Source organism: Salmo trutta, chromosome 34 (genome assembly GCF_901001165.1).
Source record: "Salmo trutta chromosome 34, fSalTru1.1, whole genome shotgun sequence".
NCBI classification, from domain to species: Eukaryota; Metazoa; Chordata; class Actinopteri; order Salmoniformes; family Salmonidae; genus Salmo; species Salmo trutta.
In genome coordinates this window covers 9,413,532-9,436,065 of record NC_042990.1, presented here as the reverse complement: position 1 = coordinate 9,436,065, position 22,534 = coordinate 9,413,532, and the positions used below count along the sequence as shown (strand labels likewise).

Genomic DNA, 22,534 nt, shown 5'->3' with positions numbered 1-22,534 from the left:
ACTAAATTGTAAGGTTCAGTCACAAGCAAAAGAGAATGGAAAAACTGTAAAATAGAAAGAGAGAGCGATAAAAGAAAGTGGAAATTAGAAGATTACATTTTCTTACCTCTTTAAGTGCCACAACACCCACCAGTTTTCCGATACTGGTGACATAGGCATGACTCAGGCCCAGTAACGAGAAGAGTGTGTGGGTCTGGGACAGGCAGAAAAGGTCAGACGTCAAATTAGACCCCACTTCTAATTGCTTTAGGTTCAGCATTCTGCTATGGCTTCTGTTCTGAGCAAATCTACTATCGGCTGTATTTCAGTTGTGTCTAGACATGATGTCAGATACTGTATCTCCAAATTGGTATGAGTTGGCAGCACTTCAAACCAACCTTGTGTAGCGAGGTCCTCTCCACCAGCTGAAAAGGGGAAGGATCTATTCGGATCTGATCAATTTCCATTGGCTTGTCCATCTCGGCCTCTTCCCATTCTTTGATCTGCACCAGCCAATAAGACACAAGGAGAAGAAACACAACACTGTAATTGGCTAAATACACTCTAAAGCGCAACCTTCAACGTCAACTGCCTCCATAAGAGATTTAGGGTTGTTGACACCTTTTAACCTTCTTATGGGTTTCAACATATTAGGCCAGACTCTTTTGACAAGGACAAAAGTGTTTGAAAATGTACAAGGCAGCCTACTCTAATCATTTGGTATTGCATCAGGGGATGTTAAGTTCTTGGGACCTCACAAGTGGAGCTGAATGAGATCAGTTACCTCTTCTGGTGTCATCGTATCGGACAGGAGAGGGTTGGCGCAAGGCTCCTGATGAGTGAGAGAGAAAATAGCGGGGGGGGTGTAAGATAAGACACTTCCTGACTGACGTCATGCACACATTTTAGTTGCCCCCCCATTTTCTGCGTCCCATAATCTAGCTGATTGTCGCTGTTCCATTTGTTGCTGTTCCAATCACTCATATTTGTCTCTTCAAAATATATTGAGTTATGTACCGTATTTGGTTGAGTACAGTGTCAAGAACAACATGTTTTGTTGGATGGATATACTCTTGTTGTTTTTTTAAGCCTGGTTGTGTGTGTGAAACATAATAACTTTTCAGATAGTCATGCGTTTAGGGTGCACAATTCAACCCCAAGGCTGTGCTAGCCAATGGAAGACTGCAACAACGATGGGTTTGTGTGGGAAAATTGACAAATCAATATTGAAAAGAGAGATGGGACAGTAATTTGTGAAGCAGGAAAAGTATGAATGCAATTCAATTCCCAATACTTACAAGCGCATCCTTGAGTATAAAATAGTCATGGATTTGGCTTTTCAGAATGAAATAGTCACACGTTTGGGGTGTACAATTCAAACCAAAGGCTGGCCTATCCAGTAGAAAACTGTAAAACTACAATCAGTGTCAAAATATTATGATCACCATTGAATAGGGAGACTGAATGTATGTTAATGATACTATTGTTTTTCATATTTGCAGTATAAATTGGTAATATGAAAAGCCAACCAGCCATACCAGGCAAATAATAACCATATTTCATATGCTGATTTCCATATGAGAGAACTTAGAGGAAATATGTTTGACTAGGGAGCCTCTCTGAACAATCCCTATTTGCAAGTCCTCTGAATTCATTTGTCACACTCAATTAGATAAAGAAGTGTGATTACATAAAGAACAGAGCCCAGTAATAAGATTCATTCCACGCAAATATAATGGATAAATATTCATATTTCCTTGAAATATGGTTTTCAATGGAACCGCCAAGGATAGACGCCATCTACATCTCAACGGCTCATTACCTCAGTAATTCATTTGCTGTTCAAATTCTCGGCTCCATAAATACTTTAGTGATCATTAGGAAGACCTTGGTGTGCTGAGCGATTAGTGCTTTTGAGGTTGGTTTGGTTTTGATTCGATTATGAAAAAATTAATTGAGGTTTTCGATTATTCTAATTTTTCACATTAAATGCATTATGTGGGTTGAATGCTGTAACAACACAGAATAAAACAATTAATAAAAGTCCCATGATGGTACTGATGCCCATTTCACTGAGTGTACAAAACATTAGGAACATCTTCCTAATATTAAGTTGCTCCTCCCCCTTTTCCCCCTCAGAACAGCCTCAATTCGTTGGGGCATGGACTCTACAAGGTGTCGAAAGCGTTCCACAGGGATGCTGGCCCATGTTGGCTGGAGGTTCTTTGGGTGGTGGACCATTCTTGATACACATGGGAGACTTGAGTGTGAAAAACCCAGCAGCGTTGTAGTTCATAAAACCTCTTAATAAGGATCCGCCCCATTTCTTTCAATTTTCACCTAAAATGACATACCCAAATCTAACTGCCTGTAGCTCAGGACCTGAAGTAAGGATATGCATAGTATTGATACCATTTGAAAGGAAACACTTTGAAATTTGTGGAAATGTGAAAGGAATGTAGGAGAATATAACACATTAGATCTGGTAAAAGATAAAACCTATAATTATATATTTTTTGTACCATCATCTTTGAAATGCAAGAAAAAAGGCCATAATGTATTATTCCAGCCCAGTCACAATTTAGATTTTGGCCACTAGATGGCAGCAGTGTATTTGCAAAGTTTTAGACTGATCCAATGAACCATTGCATATCTGTTCAAAATGTTGTATCAAGACTGCCCAAATGTGCCTAATTGGTTTATTAATACATTTTCAAGTTCGTAACTGTGCACTCTCCTCAAACAATATAATATTATTGTTTCACTGTAATAGCTATTGTAAATTGGACAGTGCAGTTAGATTGACAAGAATTTAAGCTTTCTGCCCATATCAGATATGTCTATGTCCTGGGAAATGTTCATGTTACTTACAACCTCATGCTAATCACGTTAGCCAACGTTAGATTAACCGTCCCGTGGTGGGGACACCAATCCTGTAGAGGTTTTAACACACTCAAACCGATGCACCTGGCACCTACTACCATACCCCGTTTAACGTCATTTACATATTTTGTCTTGCCAATTCACTCTCAATGGCACACATACACAATCCATTTCTCAATTGTCTCAAGGCTTAAAAACCCTTCTTTACCTGTCTCCTCCCCTTCATCTACACTGATTTAAGTGGATTTAACATCAATGACATCAATAAAGGATCATAGCTTTCACCTGATTCACCTGGTCAGTCTGTCATTGAAAGAACAGGTGTTCCTAATGTTTTGTATACTCAGTGTATATTACATTTAGTTTTTTTGTTGTTGACTTTATTATATAATTCCAAGTCATCTCTACCACATGGAGCGGACAAGTAGGCGCGCAATGGATTATGGTAATTGTAGTTAACTACCATGTTTTCTTGCGTTTAACTTAGTAGAATATTGGCCTGTTGGAAACTAAAACTCCCCACTACATCGCACAGTTCGGGCTTGATCTGATTTATCTCTAGAGAAAATATGCATTGAACTCACAGAAAAAAAAACTGAACGAAATGAAATTATTGTAGTTTAACTGAAGTTGGTCAATTACCGAAAAACGACCAACATGTTGGTTATTCGCTCAACACTAGCGTACAGTCACGCACAGGTACAGAAACAGACACAGAAATTCTGTAGACACAGTTATAGACTACCTGTGACTGTCCCTCTGCCTGTTTGTCTTGGGAGGAGAAGATATTCCACAGAGTTCTTCTAACGGACTGAAGAGGGCCCTTGTCTGAAAAGGACAGATGATAAAAGATTTGATGGACGAGGGTCAAAGTCTTCTACAAAGGTATCTTGATGTTGAGATTGATAACTAAATCATTGAAAGCTGTATAATAATATGAATATGCAATAAGCTGAATAATAATAGGGGACTGTTGCCAGGCACCCATAGAAGTATTGTTCCAGAGAGATGGTTCAACTCACCACGAGCTGTGTGATTGGACGAGGGCTCCTGCGGTTTAGGGGACGGCAGGGGGCCATTTCGTTCTTCCTGAACTGGGGTGCTCTGGGAAATTTAACAAAACAGTAATTCATCACATTCACAGCTTGAACAATGACATAATACAATAAGTTCCTTGCCACATGACGCTTCAGTAAGGGTTTTCCAGCTTGCCCCTATAGAAGAACACTTTCTGGTTACAGGTAGAACTTTGTCACCAAACAAAGAATCATTTTAGAACCCTCCGAAGAACCTTCTTGGATGAAAAAAGTTGCATGTAGACCCATGTAGAACCTAGTCCCTGTAGAAGAACCCTTTCAGAACCCTATTATGCTACACCTACGATAACATCTGCAAATCTGTGTACACGACCAATAAACTTTGATTTGATAGATTTTCTAAGAGTGTGTTTTTGATTCCTTATGCACATTTACCCTCTCTGTCTGACAAACCTTATCTCCACTCTCCTCATCGTCTTCATCCACAAAGGCAAAGGATTCCCAGCTGTCTTTGGCATACTGGTTCTGTTCCTGTAAACACTGTTCCTGCCTGAAGATCCGCCTCTCTGCAGAGAGCCACCAATCACAGAGAGCGTGGAGCTCTGACCGGTCGATGGAGCCCAATAAGATCATAGAATCTACGGGGAAGAGAGAGTCACATGATGAACCACTCAAGAAATTATTCGAAGACACTGAAATGTATCCTCACGTTCACGAAAAACGCATTAAGTTTACCTGTTGAATCCACTAGTGGTATGGTTTTGAGAGAAATGGAGTCCAGGAGATATATCAACTCCCTGTAGGTGGACTGTAACGAGAGAAACTTCACTTTCCTAACCATGATGTCCTCCACAAAGATGTTATACTGGCTGTAAGTCAGAAGGAAATGCCAATCATTCATTCATGCTCAACACTTGTGTACTTCTGGTGTGTCTATGTTGAAGAATCAAGCATGCTGAGGAGGCCATATTGACACAAACAACTCATTGTTTTTCGCATGGGACCCTCAATGCAACTGGGTCCCTCAGAGCCAACATGTCACCTCGGTTGCAGCTTCTCTCTGCACACCTGATGTGTCCAAAGCCCAGCTCAGGGAGGTAAGGCAGTTTCTTGATCTGGATGATGGAGTCGTAGAGCGAGGGCTGCAGGCCCTGGGCCACCATGTTGGCCAGGATCACCGCCACCATCATGGGCAGGATGTGGGAGATCTGGCCTGTCAGCTCGAAGCAGATCACCGCCGTGGACACCGTGTGGGTCACCGCCCCGGTCAGTGCAGCCGCTCCTGGGAGAGAGGAGGGAGATGGGCAGGGAAAGGGGGGAGGCAGGGAGAAATGGAAGACAGAGGAAGGGAGAGAGGGATGGGGAGGGAGAGAAAGTAAACAGGGGAGAAATAAATCCTTTTCAGGTGGAAGGGATGTGTAGCTGGATGATCCACAGGAGAGGGAGATATGAAAACAGGGGGGGAGTGATGGGTGGATGGGAAAACGATGGGAGGGATTAATGGGAAGAGGCAACACAGTACTCACAGTCGAGGGACAAGGACAGGAGGGATGGCAGGAGGGAAAGTAAAGATGAGGCATGGGGTAAAGAACAAGGGATGAGGAGGAGAAACATCAGGGACTCAGGGCTGAAAAGCAGGGGGATGATTGATGTACAGAACGGCACGTGGGAATAGCGAAGGAAGAAATGGAAAAGGGGATGGAATGAAAGGAGCGGCGGTAAAGAGGGGAGGAGGGGGATGTGTAGGGCAAGAGAGGGAAGATGAAGGAGATTAATGGTAGCGTATAGGTTTATGGGTCACCGAGACAGAGGAGGACAGGAGAGAGAGAACAGACAGTGACATTTCACTATCACACCAAAGGCGGATGACGGGCAGGCACTGACAGAGAGAGGGAGAGGAGAAGGTGGAAAGGGAGACTGACCAATGACAGCGTACCCTCCTGGGATGATGCGGTACAAGATTCCATCAAACAGAATCCCGTGGGGAAAGAGGGCAGCCATGATCTCCCCTACCAGTCGGCCGAAAGAGGCTCCTGGGGAGAAAGAGATGATGGTGGATATGGGAGGTGGAATGTCATGTTTACATTGCTATTATGTTGGCTATCAGACATTTATCCCCCCTCCTGCGACCACTCAATGATAATTTGACCTTCTTCTGAGCACTCGTCTATCTCTGTGGCTCTCTAATGATTTTCCACTCTTTATATATGACATCTCATCCTTGAAGGTACACTGATTAAAAACTACCCAGAATGCTCTACTTCATGATTATCCATGATGCTTTATGCCATAGTCATGTACTGTAGGCCTACAATGGATCGCTCGATCAGATTATTTCACCACCGAACGATAATGTCAATTTCCATGAGACAAAATATTTCAAACTGATATGGAATTTGTGTTCATGTTTAGACTAATGGCATGTAATAGTGTGCTTCTGTTTACCGAGTATGAAGACAGGCATGAAGGCTCCAGAAGGGATGGGCATCGTCGTCGAAACAGCAGACATCCAAAACTGAGAGATGGGTGGAATGAAATGACTAACTGAGCAGAATGAATGCATCTTAGTACTTCCACCATAGTGTAGACGAAGGATTTGACTTGAAAGGTATTTGTCACATAATAGACTACATTCCCGACCGCTCTATTCAATGACAGTTCTCCAATCCAACAATACCATTGCGACAAGATACAAATCTATTTATTCTCAATGGGAAACGCTAATCCTACTGATGCTTAACACTCACAGTATTGCACTCTTATCCTCCAGTACACACAGTGGAAATCTCTAGGCAACTATGTCAAGTGTGATACTGATGGTGTGTTGAGGATTACATCTTCACTACAAGGTTCTTCTCTGTAGGAAATTCTTATTCTACTGAGATGAGAGACTCAACTAGGAGTCTGTCATTGTCATTGTCATTGTCATTGAGTGACGCTATGTGTGATGTGTGACTATACTGAGAAACACTACAGGGTGGAGAAGAAGAAGAAGAAAAAAAACGGAGGGGAATGAGGAGGGCTACCTTCATGACGAAGAAGAGGAGGAGGATGACGAAGACGCTGACGTCGGCGTGCAGCCAGGCAGAGGAGCGCCCCAGGCCGGGGGGAGGGGGGGAACCCCAGATTTTAGTCCAGGTGAAGTTGTCGAACAGCGAGTTGATGCATTCTCTGGGCATCAGCTGCATGTGGCATGAAAGAAGGGAACGGATGAGGGAAAAGTAATGGCAAGTGCTGTTAAAATGTTTTAATGAAACATTTTGTTAAAAAGTGTTAGTGTTAAAAGAGTTTGGGATAAATTGTTTTAAACCGCGTAATGAACCGTTTAAAATATATAGAGTGATATTTTGACAAAACCAACTGTACTTTAGTCAGAACGTGTTCAAAATACTGCAGGTGAAGATTGCTTTGTGTGCATCACATATGTCGACCCATAGGTCTATTCAATATATTGCGAAAAGAGAGGTTTTGAAATAAATGCCAATACTGTACTGTGAGCAGAATGGTCGGTTTCAGAAATACCTCTGCATTTTAGCACCGTAGAAACGGGGCGCAAGTCAGATCTTAAAAAGGTGCTAAAAACATTGTAGCTTGAGGGTGAAGATGTCAACACACACAGGTGTTTCTGGCTGACTTAAAAACACACCTCATTCGCACTAACTAAGGAGGCTATTTTAAGGGGTCTCAAAAACACATGATTAACCTAGGGCTATTTCTACATAGCTGGGCAAAGAGGCTTCTTCAATTAATATCTAGCTAATATTGAACATCTAGATTCTACCCAGTCCAGGGTTAGCCTGGGTGCCAACTCCTTGTGGAATTCTCATGAGAGCAGAAACATACTGGGACTGGCAGCCAGCCCACTAGGCATAGACGTCAGGGCAACGTCTTGCTTCGATCTGCTTGAGTTGTCAACTAACTTGAATTCAGCGTGAGAAAAGAAAATGACACCATGTCATCGGATTTTTTTTAAACTAAAAACGCACTTACGTGGATGACTTCATTCAAATCCAATGAGTTTAACGTTGATTCAACGTCACCACTTAGATGTTCTGGGTTGAAATTACGTGCAGAGCTAACAATTCACACATTTTGGTAAATAGTTGTACCCTTTAGATGATCCTATGTGTGTCTCTGCAGTTACATTTTTCATGATCGAGAATAGTAGATAAGTCGCATTTTAGCCAAGCAAAACAATATTTGTAACACTTTATAATAATTTATGCTTATTCATGAAAGTGTTATAAAGTGTTACCGACATGTTTTCAAGTCCCGATAAACAGGGTCTTCTACAGAGTATAGTCATTTTAACAGTGACAGACAACAACAAAAAATGGGCAAACAAAATTGGAATTGAAATCTGACCTCTCCAGCCATGAACTGTCCAAATCCAGGGGGAAAGGTCAAGGTGGCTATCACTAAGGTCACAACACCGGGGAAAATCAGTCGGCTGGTGAAAGAATAAGGATTAAAAACAGCCATTCTCTTTCTACTTTCAACTCTATGTTACAACCCTATATGTGGTTCTCTGTAGCTCAGTTGGGTGCTTGCAACTCCAGGATAGTGGGTTTGATTTCCGGGACCACCCATACGTAAAATGTATGCACGCGTGACTGTAAATCGGTTTGGATAAAATTGGCTGCTAAATAGGATATACAGTGCCTTCAGAAAGTATTCACACACCTTGACTTTTTTCCACATTTCATTGTGTTACAGGATGAATTTAAAATGGATTACATTTAGATTGTCACTGATCTACAAATTATGTTTTGAGAAATGTTTACAAATTAATAAAAAATAAAAAGCTGAAATGTCTTGAGTCAATAAGTATTCAACCCCTTTGTTATGGCAAGTCTAAATAAGTTCAGGAGTAAAAATGTTTTCAACGAGTCAGATATTGAACATCCCTTTGAGCATGGTGAAGTTATTAATCTCACTTTGGAATCGCTACAAAGATACAGCCGTCCTTTCTAATTCAGTTGACGGGTAGGAAGGAAACCGCTCAGGGATTTCCCCATGAGGCCAATGGTAATTTTAAACCAATTACAGAGTTAGATGGTTGTGATTGGAGAAAACTGAGGATGGATGAACAGCATTGTAGTTACTCCACAATATTAACCTAAATGACAAAGTGAAAAGGAAGCCTGTACAGAATAAAAAATATTCCAGAACATACAGTACATCCTGTTTGCAATAAGGCACCAAAGTAATACTGCAAAAAATGTGGTAAAGAAATGAGCTTTTTGTTCTGAATACAAAACATTATGTTTGGGGCAAATCCAACACAACACATCACTGAGTACCACTTCATATTTTCAAGCATGGTGTTGGCTGCATCATGTTATGGGTATGCTTGTCATCGGCAACAGAGTTTTTTAGGATAAAAATAAAAGGACTAGAGCTAAGCAAAGGCAAAGTCCTAGAGGAAAACCTGGTTCAGACTGCTTTCCAGCCTGAACACAGAGCAGGACAAATACTTACCAAGACGACATTGAATGTTCCTAAGTGGCCTATTTACAGTTTAGACTTAAATCGCCTTAAATCTATGGCAAGACTTGAAAATGGCTGTCTAGCAATAATTAACAAACAACTTGACAGAGCTTGAAGAATAATGGGCAAATATTGTACAACCCAGGTGTGCAAAGCTCTTACAGATTTACCCAGAAAGAGTCTCAGCTGTAATCGCTGCCAAAGGTGATTCTCACATGTATTGAATCAGGGGGTTGTATACTTATCTAATCAAAATATATTAGTGTTTTATTCCCCCCCAAAACATTTTTTGTTGTTGTAATTTCTTCCAATTTGACAGAGTATTTTGTGTAGATCATTGACAAAATAAAACAAATCCATTTTAATCCCACTTTGTAACACAACAAAATGTGGAAAAAGTCAAAGGGTGTGAATACTTTCTGAAGGCACCGTATAACCTTTTCAATATAACTGCACCCTATGCCACAATATCCTCTTCAAAAATGTCCTGCTTCTCCTCCTATAAGACAAGATAACCCCCCTCTGTCTCCCTGTAGGACAGGCCTAAGAACAAGCACCAATTTAAAACTTTCAAAGCTGACAATATAATTACCCCGTCCTGCTCTTTGTTGGTCTAATTTCAGTGTTCCCGTCCATAATCTACAGTGTAAATATGTGCCGCTCTGACAAAAGCAGCTGCACTGGTTGCTGCTAAATCATTCATTTGTATTAGAGCGAGTGTGTGTAACTCATTTATTTTTCAGGGACCACAGATTGCTTATAGATGGATCGTTCAATGTCTGAGTGATGGTTTGATTCTCTGTTTGTTATTGTAAAATCTACCAGTCAGCAACAATAATTTATTTGGAGAACAATGAATGATTCTATTCTATTTCTATTCCCCTCTAAGGCCCTAGCCTGATCCTCTCCAATTCAGGTGTGCATTTTTGTCAAGTGTCTCATCAAAATACCTCCCCAAACCCTGTAACTCACTGTCTGGTGAGGAAGCGTGTCATGGCATTGGGTTTCCTCATGAACAGCACCACCTGGCGGTTCAGCCAGACGAAGAAGGCCCCCAGGAACCCGCAGGAGATCCTGAAGAGACAACCACCAGGACCTTTACCTCACTCACTCTCAAGGTCCAAATAAGAACAAAAAAGGTACATTTTCTGAAGAATATACACCGAGTGTACAAAACGTTAAGAACACCTTTCTGATATTTAATTGCACACCCCTCCCCTTTTTGCCCTCAGAGCAGCCTAAATTAATTGAGGAATGGACTCTACAAGGTGTCAAACGCGTTCCACAGTGATGCTGGCCCATGCTTCCCACAGTTGTGTCAAGTTGGCTCGATGTCCTTTTGGTGGTGGACCATTCTTGATACACACAGGAAACTGTTGAGCGTGAAAAACCAAGCAGAGTAGCTGTTCTTGACATAAACTGGTGCGCCTGGCACCTACTACCACACCCTGTTCAAAGGCACTTCAACCTTTCGTCTTGCCAATTTACCCTCTGAATGACACTCATACACAATCCATGTCTCAATTGTCTCAAGGCTTAAAAATCCTTCTTTAACCTGTCTCCTACCCTTTATCAACACCGATTGAAGTGAACTTAACAGGTGATCAATAAGGGATCATAGCTTTCCCCTGGATTCACCTGGTCAGTCTATGTCATGGAAAGAGCAGGTGTTCATAATGTTTTGTACACTCAGTGTAAATGTGCTTGCTTCAGCTGTTAATTTAGTTAGTGTTGATCTAGCCTATAATGTATTTATTTCTAGCTCTGTAGTCTAGGAAGCTGAAGCAAGCATACCAGCAAGCAAAAGCATTCACAGCATCTCCATTCTTGTAATAACTACCAATAAGAGATTTATGGCATATAGACTCAGACTATGCATTCATGTTGGGTTGTGACATAGAACTACACACAGTGTGGTCACCGTGCCCTCACCACGCTCCTGGGGCCCCCTCTCGACCCTTTCTCTCACCCGATGATGGCAAACGCTGGCAGCTCCTGGAGGTCAAAGGGGAAATCCATGCGGAACTTGGTGCGGAAGAGAGCAGTGATGGTGACTGTGGTGGACAAAAATACAGGGGAAGAGGGAGATAGAGAGATTCTTAGAATGTACATTTGAAGTCGGAAGTTTACATACACTTCGGTTGGAGTCATTAAAACTCGTTTTTCAACCACTCCATACATTTTTTATTAACAAACTATAGTTTTGGCAAGTCGGTTAGGACATCTACTTTGTGCATGACACAAGTCATTTTTCCAACAATTGTTTACAGACAGATTGTTTCACTTATAATTCACTATATCATAATTCCAGTGGGTCAGAAGATAACATACATTAAGTTGACTGTGCCTTTAAACAGCTTGGAAAATTCCAGAAGATGATATCATGGCTTCAGAAGCTTCTGATAGGCTAATTGAAATAATTTGAGTCAATTGGAGGTGTACCTGTGGATGTATTTCAAGGCCTACCTTCAAACTCAGTGCCTCTTTGCTTGACATCATGGGAAAATCAAAAGAAATCAGCCAAGACCTCAGAAAAAAAATTGTAGACCTCCACAAGTCTGGTTCATCCTTGGGAGCAATTTCCAAACGCCTGAAGGTACCGCGTTCATCTGTACAAACAATAGTACGCAAGTATAAACACCATGGGACCACGCAGCCGTCATACCGCTCAGGAAGGAGACGCGCTCTGTCTCCTAGAGATGAACGTACTTTGGTGTGAAAAGTGCAAATCAATCCCAGAACAACAGCAAAGGACCTTGTAAAGATGCTGGAGGAAACAGGTACAAAAGTATCTATATCCACAGTAAAACGAGTCCTATATCAACATAACCTGAAAGGCCGCTCAGCAAGGAAGAAGCCACTGCTCCAAAACCGTCATAAAAAAGCCAGACTATGGTTGCAACTGCACATGGGGACAAAGATCGTACTTTTTGGAGAAATGTCCTCTGGTCTAATGCAACAAAAATAGAACTGTTTGGCCATAATGACCATCGATATGTTTGGAGGAAAAAGGGGGAGGCTTGCAAGCCGAAGAACATCATCCCAACCGTGAAGCATGAGGGTGGCAGCATCATGTTGTGGGGGTGCTTTGTTGCAGGAGGGACTGGTGCACTTCACAAAATAGATGGCATCATTATTAGGGAGGAAAATTATGTGGATATATTGAAGCAACAGCTCAAGACATCAGTCAGGAAATTAAAGCTTGGTCGCAAATGGGCCTTCCAAATGGACAATGACCCCAAGCATCCTTACAAAGTTGTGGCAAAATGGCTTAAGGACAACAAAGTCAAGGTATTGGAGTGGCCATCACAAAGCCCTGACCTCAATCCCATATAAAATATGTGGGCAGAACTGAAAAAGCCTGTGCGAGCAAGGAGGCCTACAAACCTGACTCAGTTACACCAGCTCTGTCAGGAGGAATGGGCAGGCTACACGAAGCTTGTGGAAGGCTACACGAAAAGTTTGACCCAAGTTGAACAATTTAAAGGCAATGCTACCAAATACTAATTGAGTGTATGTAAACTTCTGACCCACTGGGAATGTGATGAAAGAAATAAAAGCTGAAATAAATCATTCTCTTTACTATTATTCTGACATTACACACTCTTAAAATAAAGTGGTGATCCTAACTGACCTAAAACAGGGAATTTTTACACGGTTTAAATGTCAGGAATTGTGAAAAACTGAGTTGAAATGTATTTGGCTAAGGTGTATGTAAACTTCCGACTTCAACTGTATACATGCATACTATACAACATAGAGGAAACCAGAAGGCACCACCTAGCAGAATTTCTGCTTTCATTATCATACCGGAATAGGCCTATATCATTTCACAGATACGGTTCTATGGGAAAGGGTTCCCTCTAGCCAAACATGTTTGTAGACAGCCATCACAAAGTGTTATGGGATGCAAGCTTTTTGGTAAACACATACTGATGTCATAGTACATTAACCCACCTGCATCTTTGTTGAACACAGAGAGCACTCTGAATATGAAGGCACTGAAGGTGGCGGCAAAATAGCCTCTCCAGTAGTTCCTCACAGCAAAGTAAGTGGACGTCACCTCTATACTGAACAGCACCCCTGGTGGAACGGCAGGATCAAAGAAAGACCGGTAAAATATCATTCAGATCTGATATTAGAAAATGTGGCATGTAGTCAAAGTCTAGATTGCATATTTACTATACACTGAAGGCTTGCTATGATGACCCGTCACAAATCCATATTTGTTTTAGGCTATTTCAGCACCATGCCTATATTGATTGTCAGACACATGACAATTGTTTCAGCTGATTTCCTAGCTTGCGTCATACTAAATGAATGGAAGGTGAATTGAGAGAAAGAAAAGGAATATAGTGTTGTACCTCCAAGAGGGGTACCGAAACAACAGCCCACCCCAACCGCACAGCCAACTGTGAGGATGTCTGTGTAGCAGTATGGGCTCTACTGACACACGGAGAGAGAGAGAGGGGGGGGGGGGTGACAGAGAGGTAAGGTAGAGTGAGGAAGGGGAGAGGCCAAGAGCGCGAGGAAGGGACAGACAGTTTGAGGGAAAGGGATAAGAGGATCCCATACCAGTAAGGAACAGAGGGAGGAAAAGAGAAAATCAATGAAAAACGCCTAAAAGTATAATGCGAAGTGATCCGACAAAACTGTAATGTCCTCATTATTCTCAATGCTGGTCAAGTAACTGCTTACCTGATTGACTCCTGAGAAGAACATCATACACTTGCTCAGCACAGCAGCACAGATGCTGGCTATATGAACAAATGGGCCCTTCGGAAGCAATATGAAGGACAAATAGAAAGGGGGCAGAAACAAATAAACTTTTAGTGGCTTTTTAGACAGCTGTAATCAGGGAATCAGATGTGAGTGTGTGTAACCCACCTCTTTCCCCACTGGCATCCCACTGCCCAGACCTGCAGTCAGACCAATGACCTTGGCAGTAAAAGCCTTGAGAGTCAGATACTCTTTCAGCACTACGCCTCTGAGAATGGTCTTCAGCTCAGGAATACCAGAGCCTGAAAGACAAAAACACACAGAGAGACACAGACAGAGAGAGCGTGAGACACAGAGAGAAACAGAAAGACAAACAGGGTGGTGAGGTGAAAAGAGAGAGAGACACAGACAGAAACAAAGACAAACAGGGTGGCGAGGTGAAAAGAGGTCAGGGCAGAGAAAGAATGACAAAATCGCTGTTTTATAGGAAAAATATATATATACACATTTGACTCAACAACAATTAAAGGGTCATAACTCTAGACAGACAGTGAGGACATCACTGTAGGTACACAAGCAGAGAGGGGAGAAAAATCTATGGATAACAGATTGCGGGTAACAGGTCATTAGGGGCGACGGGGGATGGGGAAAGTAAGCAGTAAACATTGAGCGTGTACACACCGATGGCTTGTGGGGCAACCAGGTGGCAGAAGGAGGAGGCGAACATGATGAGCACCATGGGATAGCTGACCCAGGCCAGGTACTGGAGCAGCACATTACCCCTCAGCTCCCAGTGAATCCACTTGTACACTGACATGGGGACAGAGGGATGGGAGAGGAGGATTGGGGAGAGGGGTGAAAGTGAGGCATGAGAAGGAATGTGAGAAAAAGCAAGAAGGTATTGGAGAAGATGAGAAAAACAGAGGAGGGGGAGGAGGAAGAAGGGGAAGAGGGAGGAGGAAATGATGGTGGAGACGGAACACGGGGTGAAGATCAGGGAAGAGGGTGGAGGATAAGGTAACGGAGGTGAGAAGAGAGGAAAAAGGGAAGTTGGTTATGACAGGGCAGACACTGACACAGACAGTCACAAAGAAAATATACTTTAAGATGGGGTTTTCTAGGGTCAGCTGTCAATCCATCTGGACTGACAGATGTCTGTTTCCACTCGTAGATGTTTCTCTTGGCATTAGTGGTATTCTATATGAGGGGCACTGACTTGTTGAGCATCACCATGTTTCATTGAAATGTACACCGTAAAAAAAAAAGATCTTGAGATTCAGTCAAAATGACTCGTTTTGTCTAGCCAAGTAAACAACATTTGAATAATGTGTTGGGTTGACAATTTTTTTTTCTTACATTTGAAAACGTATTAAATCAAATTGATTTAGCAAAAAACAGTATTTTTACTGTTCTCAACCATGAAGTCAAATCAATAGAAGCAACATGACAGTAGTGTTGACTGAACATATCAAGTTCAGATGACTTATACTTATTTGGGGGGGCTCATTAGAATAATACCCAGCATGTTTTGCATCCGTGCGTTGTATATTTACATTTGGACATTTAGCTGACACATTTATCAGTTAGTGCATTCAACGTAGGTAGATAAACAACCTCATGTAAAAAGAAAACAAGAAAAACGTTTCTGTCAGTAGCTTTGTTTCCATTAACTTGCCCAGTGATTTTTTTGTTGACATTTAGAAAGAAAATAGCTTGCTAGCTAGCCATGTGAACTAACTAAGGCTAACGAACAGTCATGTCAGACAGTACAGCCAACAGAGGAAATTGCACAGCTAACGCAATCACTTCAAGCTGAAGCTGGAAAGACTGCAAACTGCCTGCACTTCGTTTTGTTTGATATTTTTTCAATTTACATTTCTTTGTATAATATCCATAAAAATTATGCAAGCTGATTCATGATTTTTGACTGGCTGAGAAACGCTACCTGCCTGTCTTTCTGTATCGTCCCGACATGGTCATTACTATGAGACAGCTGGAGATTGAATTTTAATATTGAAACAATGTTGCAAATGTCGGAGAGACAGACAGCAAGGTTTATACAAATCTCCGCTGTCGAAAACTAAATGTTAGTCTAAAAGAAATCTGAGATAATGTGAAGATGCTTTTTATAGTGGAGATCAAGTTTATAAATTGCCTGGCTGGGCTGATGAGACAGTGGATTGAGCAGTCAGATGGAACAGAGTAAATAGGCATTTTAACGTCATAGATTTAGCCAGTGGTAACTTGTGGAATTGACACCGGCTGGAATGCGGTTTTAACCAATCAGCATTCAGGATTAGACCCACCCGGTGTATAATTGACTAATATTTGCCATATTCTAATAATTCTCATGTGCCAACGTATCGCCACAGTCCGTCCCATGGTGAAAACTGCACTCCTGTAGATCTAAAACAATTGGATGGTGAAACTTGCCAGCCAACCAGAAAAACAAGTTGAAGCAATTCAGGCACTCTTGAAAGTCAGGACAATCCTTGTCCTGCAAAGAAACATTATTTTTATAGTTGAATTTTTTTTATTTTGCAAGCAGTACTGTAGGTATTTAGAATTAACTGTGATGTGGAGCTTTATAGTTATGTGGTGACATCACGTGCCCCATGTACCTTCAAAATTATTAGTCTATCATCATTTAAATCAGAAAACACAGTTTCCGTTATCATTTGTCGCAATATAGACAATTCGAAAAAAGAACGTTTCTCCTATATCTGCCGTTTCCATTACACATGTTGCAAAGATTTTTTTTGCAACGTTGCTTTTGGCGAATAAACCTGGGTCAATGGAAACCTGCCTACTGTTACTGAGAATGCCATTGTAGGTGAAGTGATCTGTTGGTTGGTTGAGTGAACTGTCAGTTTCGAAACTGGCAAAAAAGCTCACACATGAGCAAGAGACAGATGGGAGCATAATGTTCCCCACTGAAATGTATTATATCATTTCAAAGACTTAGTCAGTTCTGAAATGGGTCATTTTTTAAGTAGTTGTTTCAACTGGAAGTTGACACAACGTAAGATTTTAAGGCCTGGTAACAAACTTTGGTAAGTTGAAAAAAACTTCGTTTAGCTTTTCTGACTAGCAAATACTTGACCTCTAGACTTAGGGAATTTGTCAAAACAACTTGAGTAGCTTTGTTAGCACAAAAAAATAAAAAATCTGTTCATTTGACTAAAAGTATGAAGTTCATTCAACAAGTTATTAAATCCACATTTGCCAGTTCCACTAACTTTACTAGGTTGAAGAAAAACTTTAACTCCACACGAAATCCGGATTGGACTTGACATGGAATTTTAAAGTAGCCTGGTAACAAACATTTGTAAGTTGAATCAACAAATATTTTTTTACAGTGTACAGATGTGTCGGCCACATATCAGTGAAAATTGACTCTGTTTATGAATAACATCACTGAGAGGTAGCATATAAAATTAGAACAGTAGCGGTGCAAGAACAGAGCCTGGAGGGACTCCATCATACAAACTTCACTAAACTCCCTCATATGGGTAAGTATTGTACTGTTTTGTAATGTTTGTTTTGCAAGATGAATTTTGCATATCAGGTTACCACGGAACCATTTTGCAACGCTTTTCGATAACCACTCACCCTAACCCTCCGACAATAAGCAACCAGGTGTCTAGTCTAGATCATTATTTATGGTGTAAAAGCATTCATGCAACTGTATGATCTGCCGGTTCAGTGGCTCAAATGCAAGCATTATAAAAACATATTGCATCATCATAAAACAAGATTGTTTAGTATGTGTTGCATTGTGGGTATTGTAGTACATTGTAGACTCTTGGCGCTGGTGTAGTCCATGGTCCAGCTGACCAGCGCCATTGAGACGCCCAGCAGCACCAGGAAGATCCAGTCCTCTCCCAGCTTGGTGACTAGGAACCTCTGTACCCGCGCTACACAGTCTGAGCAAACAACAAGACAGACATGATTCACTTTAACACTGTTCGAGTTCATTTAACACCTGCGACTTGTGAAAGCAAAATTGCAAGATTATGTTATAATACGTTTATTGCATCAAATGGTTGTTTTATGCAACAGAATAAGAGGTTGTTAGAACGCTGATCTGTGTGTGTTCTACTGAAGGTGGGTCTCTGGAAGATTTACGATGCCTTTGGGTGACAGCGCATTCCAGAGCATGAGTTAATGTTTCTGTTCTATAGGATACGAGGGAGAGATGACCCCAGGGCCAGACCTTGGTCTCTACACAAAGATAACTGTTTTTACAGAAGATACTGTCTGCTGTGAATTCTAAGTATCTTTCATACAAATCTTAACCTTGTGACCCATTCCATACATCTGTTGTTTGTGCTGTAGACTGAAAGGGGTGTATCTTGGCTATAAAGTACCTTTGTACCTTAGTCTCGGGGCTCTCAACGAATCATCTGAGGGTGATTCGTCGACCAGAGATCATTATCGTACAGCACTCAATCGATTCACTTTATGTGTGTGTTGTATTGACCTGCTCCCTTATTAATGAGTGAATAAAGATTTAGTTCAAGTATGACTCTGACTTGTGTGATAAGTTTGTCTCTCCTCATTTGATAGTAAAGAAATTAACCACCACAGACTTTACGGAGCATGGACTCCTCACCTCTGCACTTTGAGTAGGAGGGGCGTTTCTTTATAGACAAAGGGTTGCCTTGCTCTGTAGCCATATGTGCATGTCCTGCCTCATCCGAGTGATGCCGACCCCTGTGCCTGCTGTGGTGCCCGTGTCCATGTGTGTGACTGTGGGGGTGGCCATGGTGGTGGCTGTGGTGATGGTGGCCATGGCGATGCTGCGGGTGGTGACCATGGTGATGGTGGTCGTGTTTCTTCCATTGTCTCGCTGTTAGCAGTCGGGTGGCCTCTCTCCGGCGGCCAGACCCACCCGGGTGCTCGCTGTATTCCCCATACAGCTGAAAGTGACAGGAGGAAGAGAGACTACATTACCTATATGTTCATGAGCAAAAGACAATGACGAACTGCTGAAAATGTAGTTCAGGTAAGGTTAGAGGGCAAAAATGTAATTTTAGGATAATAAGAAGAGTTTAAGATATTTTAATTTCACACCGAATGTGAATAAGAAACTTACCTTAAGGGAACATTCATCTATCAGAGAAGAATGTAAAAGCAATATACATACACTACCGTTCAAAAGTTTGGGGTCACTTAGAAATGTCCTTGTTTTTCAAAGAAAAGCACTTTTTTTGTCCATTAAAATATCAAATTGATCAGAAATACAATGTAGACATTGTTAATGTTGTAAATGACTAGGGTAGCTGGAAACGGCAGATTTTTTATGGTATATCTACATAGGCATCCAGTGGCCCATGATCAGCAACCATCACTCTTGTGTTCTAATGGCACGTTGTGTTAACTAATCCAAGTTTAGTTAAGAGGACAAGTACATTAGTGTGTCTAGTTTGAGAAACAGACGCCTCAAGTCCTCAACTGGCAGCTTCTTCAAATAGTACCTGCAAAACACCAGTCTCAACGTCAACAGTGAAGAGGCAACTCTGGGATGCTGGTCTTACAGGCAGAGTTCCTCTGTCCAGTGCCTGTTCTTTTGCCCATCTTATTATTTTATTTTTATTGGCCAGTCTGAGATATGGCTTTTTCTTTGCAACTCTTCCTAGAAGGCCAGCATCCCGGAGTCGCTTCTTCACAGTTGACGTTGAGACTGGTGTTTTGCGGGTACTATTTAATGAAGCTGCCAGTTGAGGACTTGTGAGGCGTCTGTTTCTGAAACTAGACACACTAATGTACTTGTCCTCTTGCTCAGTTGTGCACCGGGGCCTCCCACTCCTCTTTCTATTCTGGTTAGAGACAGTTTGCGCTGTTCTGTAATGGGAGTAGTACACAGCGTTGTACGAGATCTTCAGTTTCTTGGAATAGCCTTCATTTCTCAGAACAAGAATAGACTGATGAGTTTCAGTAGAAAGGTCTTTGTTTCTGGCTCTTTTGAGCCTGCAATCGAACCCACAAATGCTGATGCTCCAGATACTCAACTAGTCTTATTGCTTCTTTAAATCAGGACAACAGTTTTCTAACATAATTGCAAAAGGGTTTTCTAATGATCAGTTAGCCTTTTAAAATGATAAACTTGGATTAGCTAACACAACGTGCCATTGGAACACAGGAGTGATGGTTGCTGATAATGGGCCTCTGTACGCCTATGTAGATATTCCATAAAAATCTGCCGTTTCCAGTTACAATAGTCATTTACAACATTAGCAATGTCTACACTGTATTTCTGATGAATTTGATGTTATTTTATTGGACAAAAAAAAGTGCTTTTCTTTCAAAAACAAGAACATTTCTAAGTGATCCCAAACTTTTGAACGGTAGTGTATATTGATTGTTGCAGATTGTGGAAGAATTGTCATAATGTACAGTGAGCTCCAAAAGTATTGGGAGAGTGACAAATGTTTTATTGTTTTGGCTCTGTACTCCAGAACTTTGGTTAAAGTGCTCGGGCGGGAGGGGTGCAACTCAATATTAGGAAGGTGTTCCTAATGTTTGGTATGCTCAGTGTATATTACAGTAGTCAAAAGTTTAGTATTTGGTCCCATATTCCTAGCACGCAATGATTACATCAAGCTTGTGACTCTACAAACTTGGATGCGTTTGCTGTTTGTTTTGGTTGTTTTTCAGATCCATTTTTGCCCAGTAGAAATGAATGGTAAATAATGCGATTCAGAATACGATACAGAAAGACAAAACTCCTCAACATGTTGACCTTAAAATCTTACTGAGCGGAAGCATGTGTCTACGTTTGGGTGAATTACAGCTGGACAGCCTCCAGACATCTGGTTAAGAGATAACACCAGCCTGCAGCTCTCCCACACAGACATGCAGACACACGCATAGAAACACGGACATGCTTTCAGAAACACACAGTAAAATCATTTCCTGTTATCTAGTAAATCTAATACGACATTACTTGGCTTTTATCACTTTGTAATTACAATACATATCTATCACTCAAAGATACATTCTATTACATGAATTTCTTATGGGGTGGGGGGGGGGGGGGGTACAGGGGGTTGGTAATCTACCACACCAACCAAAGATCAAGCCAAGAGCCAAGGTATGCGATCCTCTATCAGACAAGCACAGCAGTTGGTTGTGGGTAAGTATTTCACACGCTTTGTAAATCATGACAGACACATTTCACTATCAAACTGGACAGGTGGCAAATATTCCATTCCAATTCTAAATGGAAGACGACATATTCGAATTACGTGCATAAACGGTCAATTAAGTCTACTAATTACTATGATAAAAACCACAATCAAATGGCAGACCATCTTGTAAGGAATATGTTCTCCTCTCCAATCTTTTCCACATGAACAGTTCAATGGTCTTCAAACCTATTTAAACAGACAAACCTTTGTCTATGTACATAATGAGGGGATAACATAATGAAGTTTGAGACCTGAATAATATCATAATACTGTATAGTTAATGTGGGCTTCCATGTAAAACACTATTTTATGATTCATGTTTGCTTGTTACCGTGACACTATGTGTTAAAGCTATTCTTATACCTGCTGCATGCAAAGTGAAGGCCTACGTTGCAACTCCATACTATGGCCTTTTCTCAATTGGATTTGCTCAACCTCTGCGTCCTCTCTCCTCCATCCTTTCGCTCCGCTATTTGATAAAAGGTCAAAACTAATCGAGGAGAGGGAACGTGGACGAAAAGGCGCTTGTATGAAATGAGATTCTCCTTCTCCTTCTCTCTGCCAAACGTCAGGCAAATTACGTTTACAGGGGTGGATGCCAAAATAAATGAAGTTAGTTGTGCAAGACATTTTGTAGATACAACGATGTGTGCCAGATTACAAAACTCTTTCAAGGACTCCGGTAGGAAACACGACTATCCTCGATTAAGGTGGCTGTCGTGGAGGGGAGGACACTCATCCGTTCGCCTACTAACGAACTGACATCTTCTCGACCACCTGAACACTAGGTTTCCGGGTCACGGTGGAGGGAGGACAGAGAGAGGGTGGAGGACGGACTTTTGGCCTAATTAGAAAAGGCCTATTACACAGTAGATGGGCATATTGACACAAATTGATCCTCCTGAAATCAATGTCAATGGGGTGCTTGGGACCATATGCAATATGGAGTAGAACCCATACATTCATATATATACAGTTGAAGTCGGAAGTTTACATACACATAGGTTGGAGTCATTAATACTTGTTTTTCAACCATTCCACAAATTTCTTGTTTTAACAAACTATAGTTTTGGCAAGTCGGTTAGGACATCTACTTTGTGCATGACACAAGTACATTTTCAAACAATTGTTTACAGACAGATTATTTCCCTGTATCACAATTCCAGTGGGTCAGAAGTTTACATACACTAAGTTGACTGTGCCTTTAAACAGCTTGGAAAATTCCAGAAAATT

General features: G+C 41.4%; 1 protein-coding gene across 1 annotated transcript in view; it reads right to left on the bottom strand.

Moving 5' to 3' along the window:
• The window catches only part of LOC115173148 (chloride channel protein 1-like), a 34,862-nt gene that overhangs the window by 4,451 nt on the left and 7,877 nt on the right, over positions 1–22,534 (bottom strand). The window contains exons 2-22 of the mRNA XM_029731081.1: positions 18,724–19,030; positions 17,903–18,034; positions 14,790–14,918; positions 14,277–14,410; positions 14,088–14,165; positions 13,754–13,832; positions 13,347–13,472; positions 11,359–11,443; positions 10,362–10,463; positions 8,265–8,349; positions 6,926–7,081; positions 6,345–6,414; positions 5,822–5,932; positions 4,968–5,181; positions 4,635–4,768; positions 4,353–4,537; positions 3,885–3,966; positions 3,608–3,690; positions 764–811; positions 378–482; positions 107–193 (exon numbers count right to left, since the gene is read on the bottom strand). Of these exons, the coding sequence (XP_029586941.1) occupies positions 107–193; positions 378–482; positions 764–811; positions 3,608–3,690; positions 3,885–3,966; positions 4,353–4,537; positions 4,635–4,768; positions 4,968–5,181; positions 5,822–5,932; positions 6,345–6,414; positions 6,926–7,081; positions 8,265–8,349; positions 10,362–10,463; positions 11,359–11,443; positions 13,347–13,472; positions 13,754–13,832; positions 14,088–14,165; positions 14,277–14,410; positions 14,790–14,918; positions 17,903–18,034; positions 18,724–19,030 (2,532 nt within the window). The remainder of the gene's footprint in view (positions 1–106; positions 194–377; positions 483–763; positions 812–3,607; positions 3,691–3,884; positions 3,967–4,352; positions 4,538–4,634; positions 4,769–4,967; positions 5,182–5,821; positions 5,933–6,344; positions 6,415–6,925; positions 7,082–8,264; positions 8,350–10,361; positions 10,464–11,358; positions 11,444–13,346; positions 13,473–13,753; positions 13,833–14,087; positions 14,166–14,276; positions 14,411–14,789; positions 14,919–17,902; positions 18,035–18,723; positions 19,031–22,534) is intronic.